Source organism: Zalophus californianus, chromosome 6 (assembly GCF_009762305.2).
Source record: "Zalophus californianus isolate mZalCal1 chromosome 6, mZalCal1.pri.v2, whole genome shotgun sequence".
NCBI lineage: Eukaryota > Metazoa > Chordata > Mammalia > Carnivora > Otariidae > Zalophus > Zalophus californianus.
The window spans coordinates 31,264,936-31,279,819 of NC_045600.1; the positions used below are offsets into that span (position 1 = coordinate 31,264,936).

Consider the following 14,884-nt stretch of genomic DNA (forward strand, 5'->3'; position numbering starts at 1 on the left):
GCCTGCATGGTGTGAACCAGGTGTGAAGATAAGATATGCTTCTTATTGCCACGCCCCAAAAGGAAAACCTTCAATAATTTTCTCCATCTCTGTTTAAGGAATGACCAAGAGGGAAGCCGGACCTACTGCCTCTTGAAACCGAGATGGAAAACTAAACCTCGATCATGGCACAACTCTGCACCAGAACTCTCTAGTGCCTGTTCCTACATGATTATTTTCTTCTACACCTAAGCAATTATTACCAAGACTAAGGGTGACTGTGGTATTTATAACCAGAGACGATACAGATGAATTGCCCCCCTACAAGATGCCCACTTAACTATGTCCAGTGGGATTCTCCCAGTCACAAGTGTGCATGCACACACAAGCACAATCAAGGTCTACTAGGGCCCACTGGGTAACAAAGGCTGTGTATTTTACAAGCATCTCCTTTTAAAATGCTTCTGGAGTGGGTGTTCAGGTGCAGCTACAGGAGCAGGTAATATATGCACCAAGAGGAAAAGGGGACTTTTCCTGAACTGAACTGCCTTTCCTCGACCTCAGAGTATCTGCAAGTCTTGGTTTCTTGGCAAGCCTGTCTCGCAAGCTGCTTATGGCAGGCACAGCCATACAGGTGTGCTCAGGTTTCAGGCCAAGGAGTGGGTGCCTCCTTCCCCGAGAAGCCACTTCAGAGAGGGAAACACACACAGCAACATGGTGCGCTGGATCTAAGTAATGGGACCACCCCCTCCCCTGCCTGCATCCTACTCTGTGCCAGCACACGTTTTAGAGGGAGTAGAAAAGACTTGGCGGTGGGGGGGGGGGGGGAGGGTTGCAGGGGAGGGAGGATTCTGTACAGATGGGGGAGGGGAAAAAAACTACAGAGCCAACTTTTCCATCCTGCTCTGAGCCCACACTAAAGACATACATTTTTCCACACTGGAGAATAATAATCCCTTTATCCAGCCAGTCTGAAACCATCAGTCCCTGATAATTGAATTCAGACCTTGGATGGAAAGTTGGGAAGGTGTGGGTAGTTGGAAAATAGGGTGGGAGATTGGGGGGAGGCAGGGGTGGAGCCCATAAAAAAGGAGGGTGGCAGTAGGTGGAATGGCTTAATGAAGCTAAAGAGGCTAAAGACTTCAGAAACCAAAGGCAGATGTTCTGCCCTAATATTGCCAGGTCACACAATGGGACAGCTTCCCTAGTGGAGCCTGGGAAAAAGGCGGTCTTGGTAGTGTAGCAGGCACTAAGCCAGGTCCTGGTCCTGGCCCTAGGACCTAGGTAAGTACATGACCTCTAAAATCCTCATTCCATTCATGCACATACTTATTGAGCACCATTTGTTCTGGGCTAGGGGTAGGGTGGCAAACCTCTTGTATAAAGGGCCAAATGTTTTAAAGTCTAACTATTTTAGGCTCTGGGGGCAACAGTCTATGTCACAACTACCCAACACTGCCACTCTAACACAAACACAACCACAGACAAAATATATATGAATGAACAGTGCTATGTTCCAATAAAACTTTATGGACACTGAAACGTGAACTTACAATTTTAATGTATCATGAAATATTTTGATCTTTTTTCTGATCATTTAAAAATATAAAGCCATTCTTGGCTCATGGGCCATACAGGGAGGATTTGGTCCAGGGACTGTAGCTTGCCAACTTCTGCTCTAGAGATACAGTGGTGAACAAGACAGGGTCTTGACATCCTATGGCTCTGTGACTACCACTTCTAGAGACCCCCTCTGGCTGTGGCTCCAAGCCCTGTGAACATAGCCCTGCTTCACCTGGTTGTACGTTGGTGGATTCTGGCCTTCTTTTCCTTTGGAACTTCAAACAGCCACAATGCCCACACTGTGAGGTCCTGATCATTAATGGCCTCCTTGGCTATGCTAGGAGCTCCTCACAGCCAAAGAGGTCTTAGGCTTTATGGGAAAGGTTTAAGTGTCAGAACAGGGTGAAGAGGAGACAGTAGAAGAGGAAATCTGTATGTGGGTGGTGGAGAAGGCTACAATGCAAAAACAAGTGCATAACTATTTCTTCCAGCAGTTCATTGCACCATTATCTGTATGTGTTGGGTAAGTGGGTGGTGGGAGTTGACAGAGAATGAGAGAGAGCACTGAGCTAGGGGGACTCTATACACCGCAATATACCACACTGCCCCCATCCTTCAAGATCCCTCTCCAGGGAACGCTGTCCAAAGAAAACTGCCACCTTATATATCTAATGAAGTCCGGTAGGGGCTGCATTACTGTTGAGTTCAATCATAATAGCTGAAGGGTAAATGTGGCTCAGTCCGACTCTTGATTTCAGCTCAGGTTGTGATCTCAGGGTTGTGGGATCGGGTCCCGCACCGGGCTCCCCACTCAGCACAGAGTCTGCTTGTCCCTGTCCCTCTGCTCTGTCCCCACTTGTGTGCGTGCATGCTCTCTCTCTCAAATAAATACATACATAAAATCTTTTTAAAAAATCATAATCAGGGACGCCTGGGTGGCTCAGTCGTTAAGCGTCTGCCTTCGGCTCAGGTCATGATCTCAGGGTCCTGGGATCGAGTCCCGCATCAGGCTCCCTGCTCAGCAAGGAGCCTGCTTCACCCTCTCCCACTCCCCCTGCTTGTGCTTTCTCTCTCTCTCCCTAATAAATAAATAAAATCTTAAAAAAAAATTTTTTTTTTAAATCATAATCAGTTGAGACCCCTACTGGTGCTCACAGATACAAAGGCTCTATAGAGGTTCTCTAGCATCACCCAGAGGCCTACAGTACACACCCAAATATGCCCCTTCCAAAAGAACGCCAGGTCTAGAGGACCACATGAAGAGAACCTAGAAGGGTCTTCAGAGCACTGTGGAAGGCAATAAGGATCATACAAACTCAAAAAGGCTCACGGTTGCATTTCTAGCTTCTGCTAGGGCTCTTGCAGCTCACCAGCTTCAATCAGAAAGTCCTTAGAGTCATGAAAATACAGACGGAGGGAACTGGATATGACCTTAAAGGTATCCAGGTCAACCCCTTCATTTGATAAATGGAGAAACTGAGCCATGGAATGGCTAAGTGGCTTGCCCAAGATCACGAAGTTTAGAGTGTCAGTGACCAGGTCCTGCTTTCACTAAATCACAAGACCTCAACTCTACTTATTCTGAGAGAAACATAAAAAGACAAGGAACAAACAATAAAAAGCTAACAATCATGAAGCACCTATTGTGTTAGACAATCTTCAGAACCACCCTCCCAGGTAGGTACTAGTATTATCCCATTCTGTGGCTGAGGAAATTAAGGCTTACAGAAATGAGATTTCCTCAGGTCCCAGAGCCAGCAACAGCAGCACTGGACTCAGAACACGGGCAGTCTGATTCCCAAACCTGCACCCTTGCTGCCTATCATGTTCTGAACCCTACAGCTCTATCCTACCTGGTGACTCCAGCTGTGGGGAGAGGGCCGATAACGTCATCCCCAGTATGTTCATACACACCCCTCCCTCCAGCTGGCTCAGGAGGCCCCTTACTGCCACACCCCCAGGACTGGCCCCCCGCTATTCCACAGCACAAAAGCCCACCACCCCTCTCTGCTCTCATTGCAACTGGCCGCTAGATGGGAGAGTCCCCTATCCCGGCTTTGGGATTAACAATGGTACAAGTCTTTTCCCTCCCCCACGCAGAGGCAGGCCCGAACCCACCTGAGGCAAGGCTGTCTCCAAGGAGGGTGCTTAGGATCACCAGTGGAAGGAACACTCCATGTCCCGCGGAGGCCACGGCCAACGCTGCAGTGCTCTTTGGTGCTATCCTGCCATGGCACATCTTTTATCCGTCCAAGTTATTTTAAAAAGAAAAAATTTAAAAGCCAGAAGTAAGAATTCTAAAGTCAGCCACGGGTAGATTTACCTATAAAAAAAAAAACAGGACAACAAAAAAACAAAGACATAAGTGAAAACTTCAGCCATAAGTTTGTTGCAAGTAGGCACTTTGGTAAGGAAGCTATAATCACATACAAAGTTGAAAGAATTCTAGTAAATGAATTCCTGCTGCCAAGAAAGGACAGGCACGTAAGTGGCTTTTCAACGTGTATCTGGGGAAATGCCGAGGCCTGCAGCAAGCTGCCATCAGCGTCCACATCCAGGAGCCAGATCCTTGCAACAGGGCAAGGAGACAAGCGCAGGCTCACCTGGAGATCTGTCAGGCACCACAGAGCTTTCAGAAGCTGCCCAGGCTCTGCCCCACCACCTCCAAGCCTCGAACAGAGAGCAGGAGAGAGGCAGCTGTTGACAGAGTACTACACCCCTGAGTCAGGCTTTGCCGTGGCCACTTGGACTCAGAGCGAGTTCAACCGACCAAAGGAAAAAAAAATAGGGAACACGTGTCTTAAAGGGAGAAATACACCGCCTAGAGAAGGAATGCAGCAGCGGGAGCCAAGGGCCCATGGCTAGGCTTGCTCAACTGCCAGAGGCTGGATGAGCCCCTGAGGATGTGACGCTGACTGCACAGCCATGAATCTCAAAAATGGACCAATTAATCCAGGCTCACCTGACACACCTGTGACCCCAGAGGCTACACTTGTTGACGGTACCTGACACCGACTAGGGGGAGGACGGACTGTAATTGTTAACTGCCCCCGCCCCCCCCGCCCCCCCCCGCCCCCCCCCCCCCCGCCTCTAGTTCAGACTATGACTTCAGACGACTAGGAACCAGTCTTTTAAAAAAAAAATCGGGGTCAAGACTTTTAGGGATTATTTTCTACATGCCTTCAGAGAAGTTGAAAATACATTTTGATATAGGCCTATTATATTTTGGTTAACTCATTTGATTTCATTTATCCTTGTTTATAACAGGTATTCAAATAAGATTACAGTACCTTTTTAAATTCCATACACACACCTCCTTCTCCATTAATAAGGCTTTATGTAAATAGATAAGGGAGCCTGCCATCGACAACGCTAATAAAGGGTGCCCCTTCGATTCTGCCAGAGGTATTAACCAGCCCTGCCTTCCATCTGTGTCTGAAGGCTTGACTCAGGCCTGCATCCCCTGCTAAAGAGAGTGACTGCAAACAGCAACATGAGTTGTCTCAGTATGAAGGAAAAGCAGCTATGAAGGTCTTCAATGAGCATGAGCCAGGGGTTCAAGAACAGAGCTAACCTTACTCACTACCCCCAAAGAGCTGTGACTATAGTAGTCTTCTGTCCACAGCTCTTACCCAGGCTCCAACTTGAGCCTTTAAAGCTCTAGAAAAGGGATGGTTCCTGAAGAGGTCTGGGGGTAGATTCTATAAGTGACCCAAAATAGTACACAAAACTGTGTGTGTGTAAATATGTGGAATGTGTATATATTTATGTAGTTAAGAACAGTCGAGTTAGAATGCCAAAATTCAAATCTGTTTCCTCCATTATGACCATGTGACCAAATAATTCTCTTAGCCTCAGCTTCCTCATTTGTAAAATGGGAACAATAACCATATGTCTTCATAGGTTTGATGTAAAGATCAGGATCAGACAACACTTGGCAGTGCCTGGTACTTTGCAAGTCCTCAGTAAACACGGCCTGCTATTGCTGTTGTCATTATTAATAAGGCCTGAGCTTAATAAGACCTTAGAGGTCATTAGGCTTCACCTCCTCCTTCGATAGATGCCAAAACCAAGGTCAGAAGAGGTTAAAGAATATGCCCAGTTAGCAACAGGCCCTTTGGTGCTGCCATTTTGGATTCATTCACAGCAGGTAGCTCTACCAGATAGTCATCATCCCCTCAAGGCAACAAACAGTGGATCACTGAGCATAATACCTGGTTGTGCCACATCACAGCACGTGCACAACAAATATTTTTGCAGTGAATGGATGAGGCTGGATCAGAATGGTGCCTACATGTTCTGTGCACAAGTGAAGGTAATCAGGAAAGACTACCCAGAGGAGATGATGCTGACTGCTAGTGCATATGTTTAGTGAAAAAGGAGGAAAAAAAGAAGGTACCAAATAACAAGTGGAACAGAATAATGGGAGCACAGCACTCTTGGCAGAAGCAGAGTTAAGGGCTAAGCTAAGGAATTTAAACTTCACAGTGAAAACTATGTAGAGCTTACAGGATTATAAACAGAGAAGTTACAAGACCAAATTCATTTAGGAAGATCACTCTGGCAAGGATTTTGGAGGCGGGGCAGGGGGGCACCAAGTGGTAAAGATCTTAAATTTAGTATTTTATAATTAATGTGGAGCTCTTTCAGATACATCTGTCCCCAAAATGCACACATTCTCTAACCTATCAGTTCTGCTTTTAGAACCTGTCCTCAAAAATCACATGAGCAATGATACAGATGTGAGATAGTAAGACAGTCACTGCATGCTTTGTACTGGACAAGGATTGAAGTGACACAAGTTAAACGAGGTGTCATACACACATGCAATGGAATACTATGCCCTGGTTTGAAGAGAACAAGGCAGGTCAGTCTGTACTCATATATGGAATGACTTCCAAAATTAGCACGTGAAGAAAACCATTTGTGAGTACGCATGTATTTTTAAAGGGGATACACATACACACACCCTGTATGCCCGGAAAAATCTCTGGAATGATGCACAAGAATCAGTACCTAACGATTGCCTTCAGGGAGGAGAAGTGAGTGGTTAACAGGAAAAGAACTCAATTTTCACTGTATGTGGTCCCCTTTAATCTCCTTAAGCCTTGTATCTTGTGCATGTATTACCTATTCAAATAGATAAAATTAATGTAGCAAGGTTTTCTTACAGACCGCCTGTCTCCTCCCTCAACAAACTGATTGACATTCAAATAAACCTGATTGCTTCTCCTGCCCGGAATACAGTCACTTTCAGGGCTCAGCACAGGGTCATCTCCTGGAGGAATTCTTTTCTGACACTTCACGCCAGGCCCACCTCCAGTAGGACTAAGAAGGGATTTTTACTCCCAAAGTGTCTTGAGCACCCTGCCATGACTATACCTCTCTAACAGGTTAATACATCTACATGTTTATCTGTCTCACCTCACCAGACTCAACGTTCCTTAAAGTCAGGGACTCTGAATTACTTAACAGAAAAGACAGAGAACAAATGCTTGCCAAACTCATGAATACTGTGGGGAGGAACCAATATAGTATTAGGAAGAAAATGCACACATATGACCTCCTGTTTTGTTTTAAAGAAACAACTGCTGACTCCTCCCTTACTGCTTAAGCTGCTACCTGGGCCAAAGGACCAACAATTCCACCATGAAGCCCAAGAACTGATCAAGTGCAGAACTGATGGGGGTAATGAGGATGGGAACTCTGCAAAGAAGAAAGATGAATAGAGGGTAGCCAGTGGAGTGTTTACATGCAAGGCTAGGCCAAGAGTTAGTGCTTCAGAAGTAATACAGGGATAAGGGAAGCCCTACAACCCCAGGGTATTGCTCAGAATGGGAGAACCCAGCTACTGTGGAGAAAGGGTCACCTATATACATCTCATCATTTTAAGAAGGGATCTGCTTTGAACACAGAATTAAAAAAATAAAATAAAACCTGTTCTTGAATTGTGAGTTTAGACCAAGTGAAAAGAAAAACACTTCAGAACAAATTAACTAGATATTCATTACCCCTAGAGAAACACACAAAAACTTGAAGAAGAAAGAGAAGATGGAGGAGGAGGAGGAGGAGGAGAATCCATTTCGCTTGAGTATCCCTTTGGTACCTTTCTTCCCCAGACAGAAAGTAGATGCTGGTTGTTAGAGGTTGAGGGAGGAAGGAATACGGAGTTCATGCTTAATGAGAACAGAGTTTCGGTTTTGCCAGATGAAGAGTTCTGGAGATGGATGGATCGTGGTGACGGTTGTACAACAATGTGAATGTACTTAATGTCACTGAACTGCACACTTAAAACTGGTTAAGATGACCAATTTCATTTTACCACAAAAAATTTTGGGAAAAAACTGTGATTAAAGAGGAGCCTGGAACTAAGCCTCATGTTCAAAGCTGGCACTCATCCACCCTCACAAGGCATGTAACATTTAAACTTACGAGGTAAGACGAGAGGAAGTGGGGCTGCAAGTCAGTCCCCTCTCTGCCACCAAACAACTGGCTGGTCATGAAGGCTCCCTGGCTTCCATTTCCACATCTAAAAAAAGGCTCGAAGTTCTCTGTCAGCTAGAGAATTCACCACAACATCCAAGCTTCTCTGCGTATAACACATCTCTTCCCCTCTAAAATATGGGGACCGGAGGAGTCGTGGAAAATCTACATTCATCCTTCTGATATTCCTTCTTGGGACTGGTGCTGCTGCCCCAAGAGTATGTGGTAAAAAGAGACCCCACGAGCTAGAATGTCAAGCCCTCAAGGTCAGCGTCTGGTCTCTCCCACCTCTGTGAACTCAGAACATTAAAAGCTAGATGACTGTGCTCTGCTGAACATCATGAACGCTCATTTCCTTCAGAATAATCCTCTATGAGGATCCATGGCTCTGATTTTGGGGAAGCCACTTACCTCACCTCTGCCTCTATAACCTTATCTATAAAATGGGGCTGTTGCTTGCTTTAACTACCTCCCTACTCTCTAGTGAGGCTCAAAAAGGACAAAATACAAAGGACAGCTCTGTAAACCGGCAAGACTTGGGTCCTTCTATCTACCGTCTTGGCCTAGGAGCCAAGGGCTATCTGAGAAACTGCCCATAAAAAAAATGATGATGAAAACATGACAGGATTCTGGAGTAAAGGGTAACCTGTAACACGAGCCCAAAGTCCACATGGTTTGCTTGCTTATTGTTGCCACAGATGCTTCCAGGTTAACCAAAGAGCCTGAGAAGATTAAGGGAGTCACCTTCAAAAATGGCTCACAGCCTAGGGAAGCAGCAGCAGCAGGTGAGGCCAGCCATGAAACAGCCAGGGCACCCTGCCCCTGAGACAGCTCAGGGCCCAGATCTCCTCAGCCCATGTGCCTGGTTGCCTTGGGGCCTACCCCTGTGGAGAATGTCACGGTCCTGTGGGAGTAGCAGGGTCATGTTACACTCTACTGAGCTCTCTCCTCTGTGGAGACAAGAGTCCTGACTCTGTCAAACTTGGCTCCCAGGTGCAAAGTGGGTTTCTCTACAGTTCTATGAGATCAGCCTCAGTCTACGTGTAATTTTCAGGACAGATTATTTCCTAAACCATGACCCATCTCTCCGTTAGTTAAGAGAGGGAACTGGATGGGTAAAACCAACATAAATCCTTTTCTTGCTTCAGACTTAGTCCAGAAAGGGGATGGTGGTAGTGGAGAGTCTAGAACAAGAAAGTCTGCTCCTCTGATTATCCATCTTCACCAATCCCAATGCTGTTATGTGAGGGGGAAGACAGCAGTTTGTGAAACGTGACCAGAATTTAACCAATTACCTTTCGGAGTGTAAAGATAAGAAGTCCTAACTGTGAAGTCCGAAGTCCCCCAGAGGGTGTGATAAGAGAAGTGGCTACCTTGCCAGGAAGGCCTCCCTTACTGCTCCCTTTCTTCCCTTCCACGTCTCCTCCACTTCCCTCCTGCTCACCCGGAAACAGCTGGGCTACAGCAGCAAAAGCTATCTAAACGGCAATCAGATCTTAATGCCTCCCACTCTTCCCTCCAAAATGAAAAAATGAAGTTACTTCTAGATGTCTTCAGTTTCCTTTGTTCTCCCCCGTGACTCCTTCCAATCTTGTTAACCTATCTTCCCCTTTCTTTTGTGCCACTAACATGTGAGGGCTTCAACAGGCACAAAACTCTTCTACTGGACTTGGAGATCCCTGACAGCCAGAATGTTACCTTATCCATTTCCTTTTTATCTCCAGCTCCAAAGCCCAAAAGACACAAAGTCAAACTCTTGTTAAAACTCACCTCCTAGAAATCCCAAAATAACCCTCAGCTTTCCTCATAAGCCACCTAAGCCGGAGTAGGGTAGATGTTAGAGGTTGGTTGGTTTGTTTTTAATTGCTTTGATAGTCTTTGTATCTTTGGTTTCCCCAGAACTGCTCCCCACATCCTCCTGTTGTCACACTTTACCCCTACCATACTCCTCGGGCTTCAGACAGCAGAGCAGCAGACACACTACCCCAGCCCCACCCCTAAGCCTCTCTTTTAACAGTCTCCAACATCTCTTCTAAAACCTACCAGCAGGAGGGCTGCAGCATGGACCTAAATGCACAGGACAGCTCTAAGTCCCGGCTCCACCAACCCACAGTGGACTGACCTCAGGCAAGTAAATTATTCTTCCTGGTCCTCAGGGGGTGGGCCTGGATGATCCCCAAATGCCCTTTCAGTTCTAAGGAATCTGGAATGTCTTCTAGGGAATAGGAGGGGCCCAGAAATATTTCCTCTGAAAACATAAGTCGACAAAAGTTCTAACTGGAAGGAAGAAATGTTAAATCCATCCTCTTCGTTCTGCATGAGCAGTCCTCTCCCCCTTCACCTCCCAAGACCCATCTCAGCATCCATCTCCCTCTGCACTGCAGCAAACTCAGGAAGCTCCACTTTCCCATTCAGAGCTTAATCAATCCATCAGCACATTTGTATAGGCCATCCATACACAGTGTTCCTAAAATGCTTTCCAAAAATAACAAACTTCTAACAAAAAAAAACCCAGCCTCTGTCCGGGTGCGCGCACACGCGCACGCAGGCACACAGATCACTGCAGAGCTGTAGGAGCCCAGAAAGAAAAGCCTCAAGAGAGGAGAGAAGAACAAAACAACACAGACTCAAGACTGGACAGAAAAAAAGGAGAATGAAGGCAGAGTGGCTGGGAGCAGGAACTTGGCTCAGGCCGTAAATTTCCAACCCTGAAGGCAGGAAACCACTTCTTCTCTAGTCCCAGCTTCACCAATGACTGATGGGCTGAACTAGGACAAATCACACCGCCTCCCTGTGCCTCTGTTTCCTCATCAGTAAAATGAAACAGTTCAACTAAAGGTTTCTCAGGGAGGCTGGGATCGTGGAAAGATTCTAGCAGACTGGGCCAAAATCTCTGCTCTCCTTGGATAATATTAGTTAGGTAGTCCAGAGCAAATTATTTTCAGTTCTCATCTACAAACTGGATACCCACACTTCATTGGGTTGTTGTGAGGTGGAAATGAGATAAACGTGAAGGATACAGGATGGCGTATGGGACAGTGGGCACTCAAATTAATGTTGGCTAAGGCCCCTTCCTGCTCTAAAAGGCTGTAACTGAGCACCCACCGGATTCCCGAAGGGCACTGTTTCAGCTGGGCTAGAAACGTATGCCCTAAACTAGGCTCAAAACACAGTCAGTGAACCTCCAAGGTTCTCCCCCATGACGTTCGAAAGATATATTTTTAAAGGAACTTAGCATTCCCTCCCCCCAAGTTAAATAATTATATATGTGACTACACTAAGGCAATACTTGTGTCCAGGGGGACCTAGGAGGTTTTCCAGTCCGAACATGTTGTAGGGAAGGATGAGGCACAGAGCTTACGTGTTTGTTACATATATGTGTACACACACACACACACACACACACTCATTACCTCATTAGGTGCCATTACCCCCATTTCACAGATAAATCAAATCCAAGGGGCCGAAATCTATTCTCCTCCTGTTTTCCCACTGCAAAGGGCTTCCTGATCTTCTGTTTTCCAAATACAAGGTCAAGTTTAGTTGCATCTCTTCTGAGAAAACTCCTCAACTCAGCCCACAAGCATGGAAGGCCCTTCTGAACCCAAAGCATTACTGCCTGGACCATGAATGGGACAACCAATCATATCCCTCCCTAGGGCCTGCTCACAGTTACTTAACTGTTATATGCTGCATTTACTGCAGGTAGTAAATTCCTGCAGAGACCACCAACTCTGCCTCGTTCTATGCCCCAAAGTGCTCGACATTTACTTGTTCACTGAAGGGGAAAAAGAGATAAACCCAAAAGACATAATTTGTGTAGGAAATACAAGAAAGCAAAGTCGCAGCAGACATAAAACAGGAGAGGAAAGGGGCATAAATCCTGAAGTAAGGGCCAGGTAGCAAAACACGTGCTTGGCAGAAGGGGCTATATTTGGCTCCTAGACCCCAGAGATATATCTATGTGTCATCACACCTCTCTGCTTGGTTCTCATCAGAGCTGAGTGGAGCAGGCTTCAATACCCACTGGGCAAATAAAGTCTGAGAAGCCGATTTGCTAAATCTGACTTCTTAGGGCTCTGTGTTTGCTGTGACTATCCTGCAATTCAGCAAATATTTACTGGCTGTCTTCAGTGCAAGGCTTGGGTGATCACAGAGATGAAGTGCGGCACACACATGAATTCCTTACTCTCAAGGAATTCACAGTCTACGTGAGAGGAATTCTATGTTTATCTATATAACACCGTGAACGTGTTAGGAGGGTCCAATAAAAGGGTTGTTTGTTTGTTTGTATGAAGTGCTATGAGAATGCAGAGGAGATAGGAACAAAGACTGCTGAGTGGGACTAGGGAGAGGTGAAAGAGAAAGGTTGAACCGGACCTTGAAAATCATGCACATACCTAGTGAGCTCTCAGGAGAGATTTGCATGCATAGTGCTAATTACAAAGAAAGAAAAAGAAATGGAGAAAAGCAATTCACCAAAAGGATGGCAGAGAGAAAGGGACCAAAAAAAAAAAAAAAAAAAAAATGGTAATTTTGTCTGCCAGCCCCCACTGAATGCTGTGTCTGGTAACGAGAAATAAATATCTATCTATATACCTTCAATCAAGATGTTTAGGTGCTAGGTTTTGGTTTCCAAAATACTCATAGCTGTGCAGGAAACACCTCCTCCATGTCAAAAATAGCAAACCCAAGAGAACGGGCTAATACACTTATATTTACTTTTTACCATCTCTGTGGAGGCTTCCCAAAGGCCCCCAAATGGGATGGTATAAACAGGTCTGTGTCACTTCCTGGTTCTCAGGCCTTCTGCTACATTCCCAGTCAGTCTGGGAAGGCTGCCTATTTAAAAATAAACTTTAAAAAACTCAACCAAACCCCAACTCTAAACCACCCTTTCCTCTACTTCATTCAATTTCACTAAAATTAAGAGGGATTGAGCAAGAAATGAGACACAAATGACCACAAAGAATGAATTCTCGGCTCAAAACAAAAATATATGCTGAATTTGGGGTCAGGAGATCTGGATTCTACTCATGTTCTGCCTCTAACTGGAAAACATGACCTTGAGCAAGCAAGATAATTCATCTTTCTGCACAATAGCTGCTTCAGCATACCTAACTCCAATGCAGTTATCCAATCATTCTGGACCTCAGTTTCCTTATCTATAAAATAGCACTAATAATAGCTATCTCATGGGTAAGTATTATACTGGGAAACGCATACAAAGCACTTAACATAACATCTGACATTTAGTGAGTCATCGAACATGCTAGGTATTCGAATTATTACCATCTATCATTATTACTATCATAATTTTCTGAATATGTAAGGGTTGAGCTAGATGACCACTCCCTTTAGAGCTTCTCTGGCTCTAAAATCCTATGATTTTAAGTCACCATCTCCTTTTTTATTTAAGGGGCTAGACAGAAAGGAAGGAAAATAAACTTGGCAAAACGTGACAGTTACACTTCCTCAGCATTTATGTCACAAACACTAGGATACAATTAGGAAATCCATCAGTGAATAAAAAGGGGCATATTACCCTCCCCAATGGAAATGTCTTCCCTATTCCTGCATTAAACCCACAGCATGTGGCAAGTTCACCCATGATATACTGCTTCTACTCCCACGAACACCAAGGACAAGGCCCTTTGGGCCAGAACATTCTGACTTCACCCACCTCTTCTTTAACTGTCAGCAGCTCCTTAGAGCAGCCCTAAAAGATAGCACAGTGGCCAATCCAATCCATTCATTTCTTTTTTTTTTTTTTAAGATTTTATTTATTTATTTGACAGAGAGAGTGTGAGCACAAGCAGGGGGAACAGCAGGCAGAGGGAAAAGCAGGCTCCCCGCTGAGCAAGGAGCCCGACGCAGGACTCCATCCCAGGACTCTGGGATCACGACCTGAGCCAACGGCAGATGCCCAACCAACTGAGCCACCCAGGCGCCCCTAATCCATTCATTTCTAATAATGACTAATCCCTCTACAAAGTGTTCCTGTTTTAAAGAAAAAAGTGGCCTCCCCTTAATATAATATGAATGTGGCCAAAAGCAAATGCCCTTCCCAAAAGTCACAGTGAAACCATGGGTATTCAACTTTATCAAAACCAAAGTGCTAGCTAAACCATAATTAAATTCAGATGAAATTAATAAACTTTTCCTCTTATTTATTCATTTGATGTCCATGATGTGCCAAATGCTGTAGAAGATGCCAAAAACTAACAGGATGGGATGAGTGAAAAAAATAGAGAGTGGTGCCGAGGTTTTTGGCCTAAGTGACAGGGTAAATGGTGAAAGCTACCAAAGGAGAGAAAGAACACAGGTGGACAAGCAGATTTTAGTGAAGAATGTAATCAACTGAGTTCAGGTTATTCTTGGACATGCTGAATTGTAGTTACTTCAAGGATACTCAGATAGAAAGGTCTAGCAGGCAAAACAGAAATGAGTATGGTGCTCACTTTGGCAGCACATATATTAAAACTGGAACAATCCAGAGAAGATTAGCATGGCCCCTGCATAAGAAATGAGTATGAAATTCTGCAGAGCACTTTGAGCTTGGAGTTAGCAGCCTATAAGTGATGGTTGAAATCATGCACAATAGATGGGACTCACCTAAGAGAGTTAGAGTGAGAAGAGAAGAAAGTCACGGACAGAATCCTGGGAAGAGCAATAACTTTTTAAAGGAGCGTGTCAAGGAAGGAGAACCCATGAAAGACACTCCAAAAAGTACAAGGAAACCAGGCCCTGTGCATCATAAATGTTAAGGGAGGGAGAGAGACAGTGAAGGAAGATGTAGGGGGAGTTGGCAGTGAAGGTCCAGTAAGATGAAGACTGCTCTGGTCACGAGACCATTAAT

General features: G+C 45.2%; 1 protein-coding gene and 1 non-coding gene across 5 annotated transcripts in view; one reads left to right on the forward strand and one right to left on the reverse strand.

Moving 5' to 3' along the window:
- SUSD6 (sushi domain containing 6) overlaps positions 1–14,884 on the reverse strand; it is a 93,240-nt gene that overhangs the window by 46,831 nt on the left and 31,525 nt on the right. For 2 of the 4 annotated variants that reach the window (XM_027571784.2, XM_027571786.2), the window contains exon 2: positions 3,661–3,865. In XM_027571784.2, the coding sequence (XP_027427585.1) occupies positions 3,661–3,781 (121 nt within the window). In that variant the 5' untranslated portion in view covers positions 3,782–3,865. Of the gene's footprint in view, positions 1–3,660; positions 3,866–4,145; positions 4,284–14,884 lie in introns of those variants that run through there. The other 2 variants (XM_027571785.2, XM_027571787.2) reach the window with 2 other exon arrangements.
- Positions 14,479–14,585, forward strand: LOC113910639. The gene has a single exon (XR_003516149.1). It is a non-coding gene; the product is annotated as a U6 spliceosomal RNA (small nuclear RNA).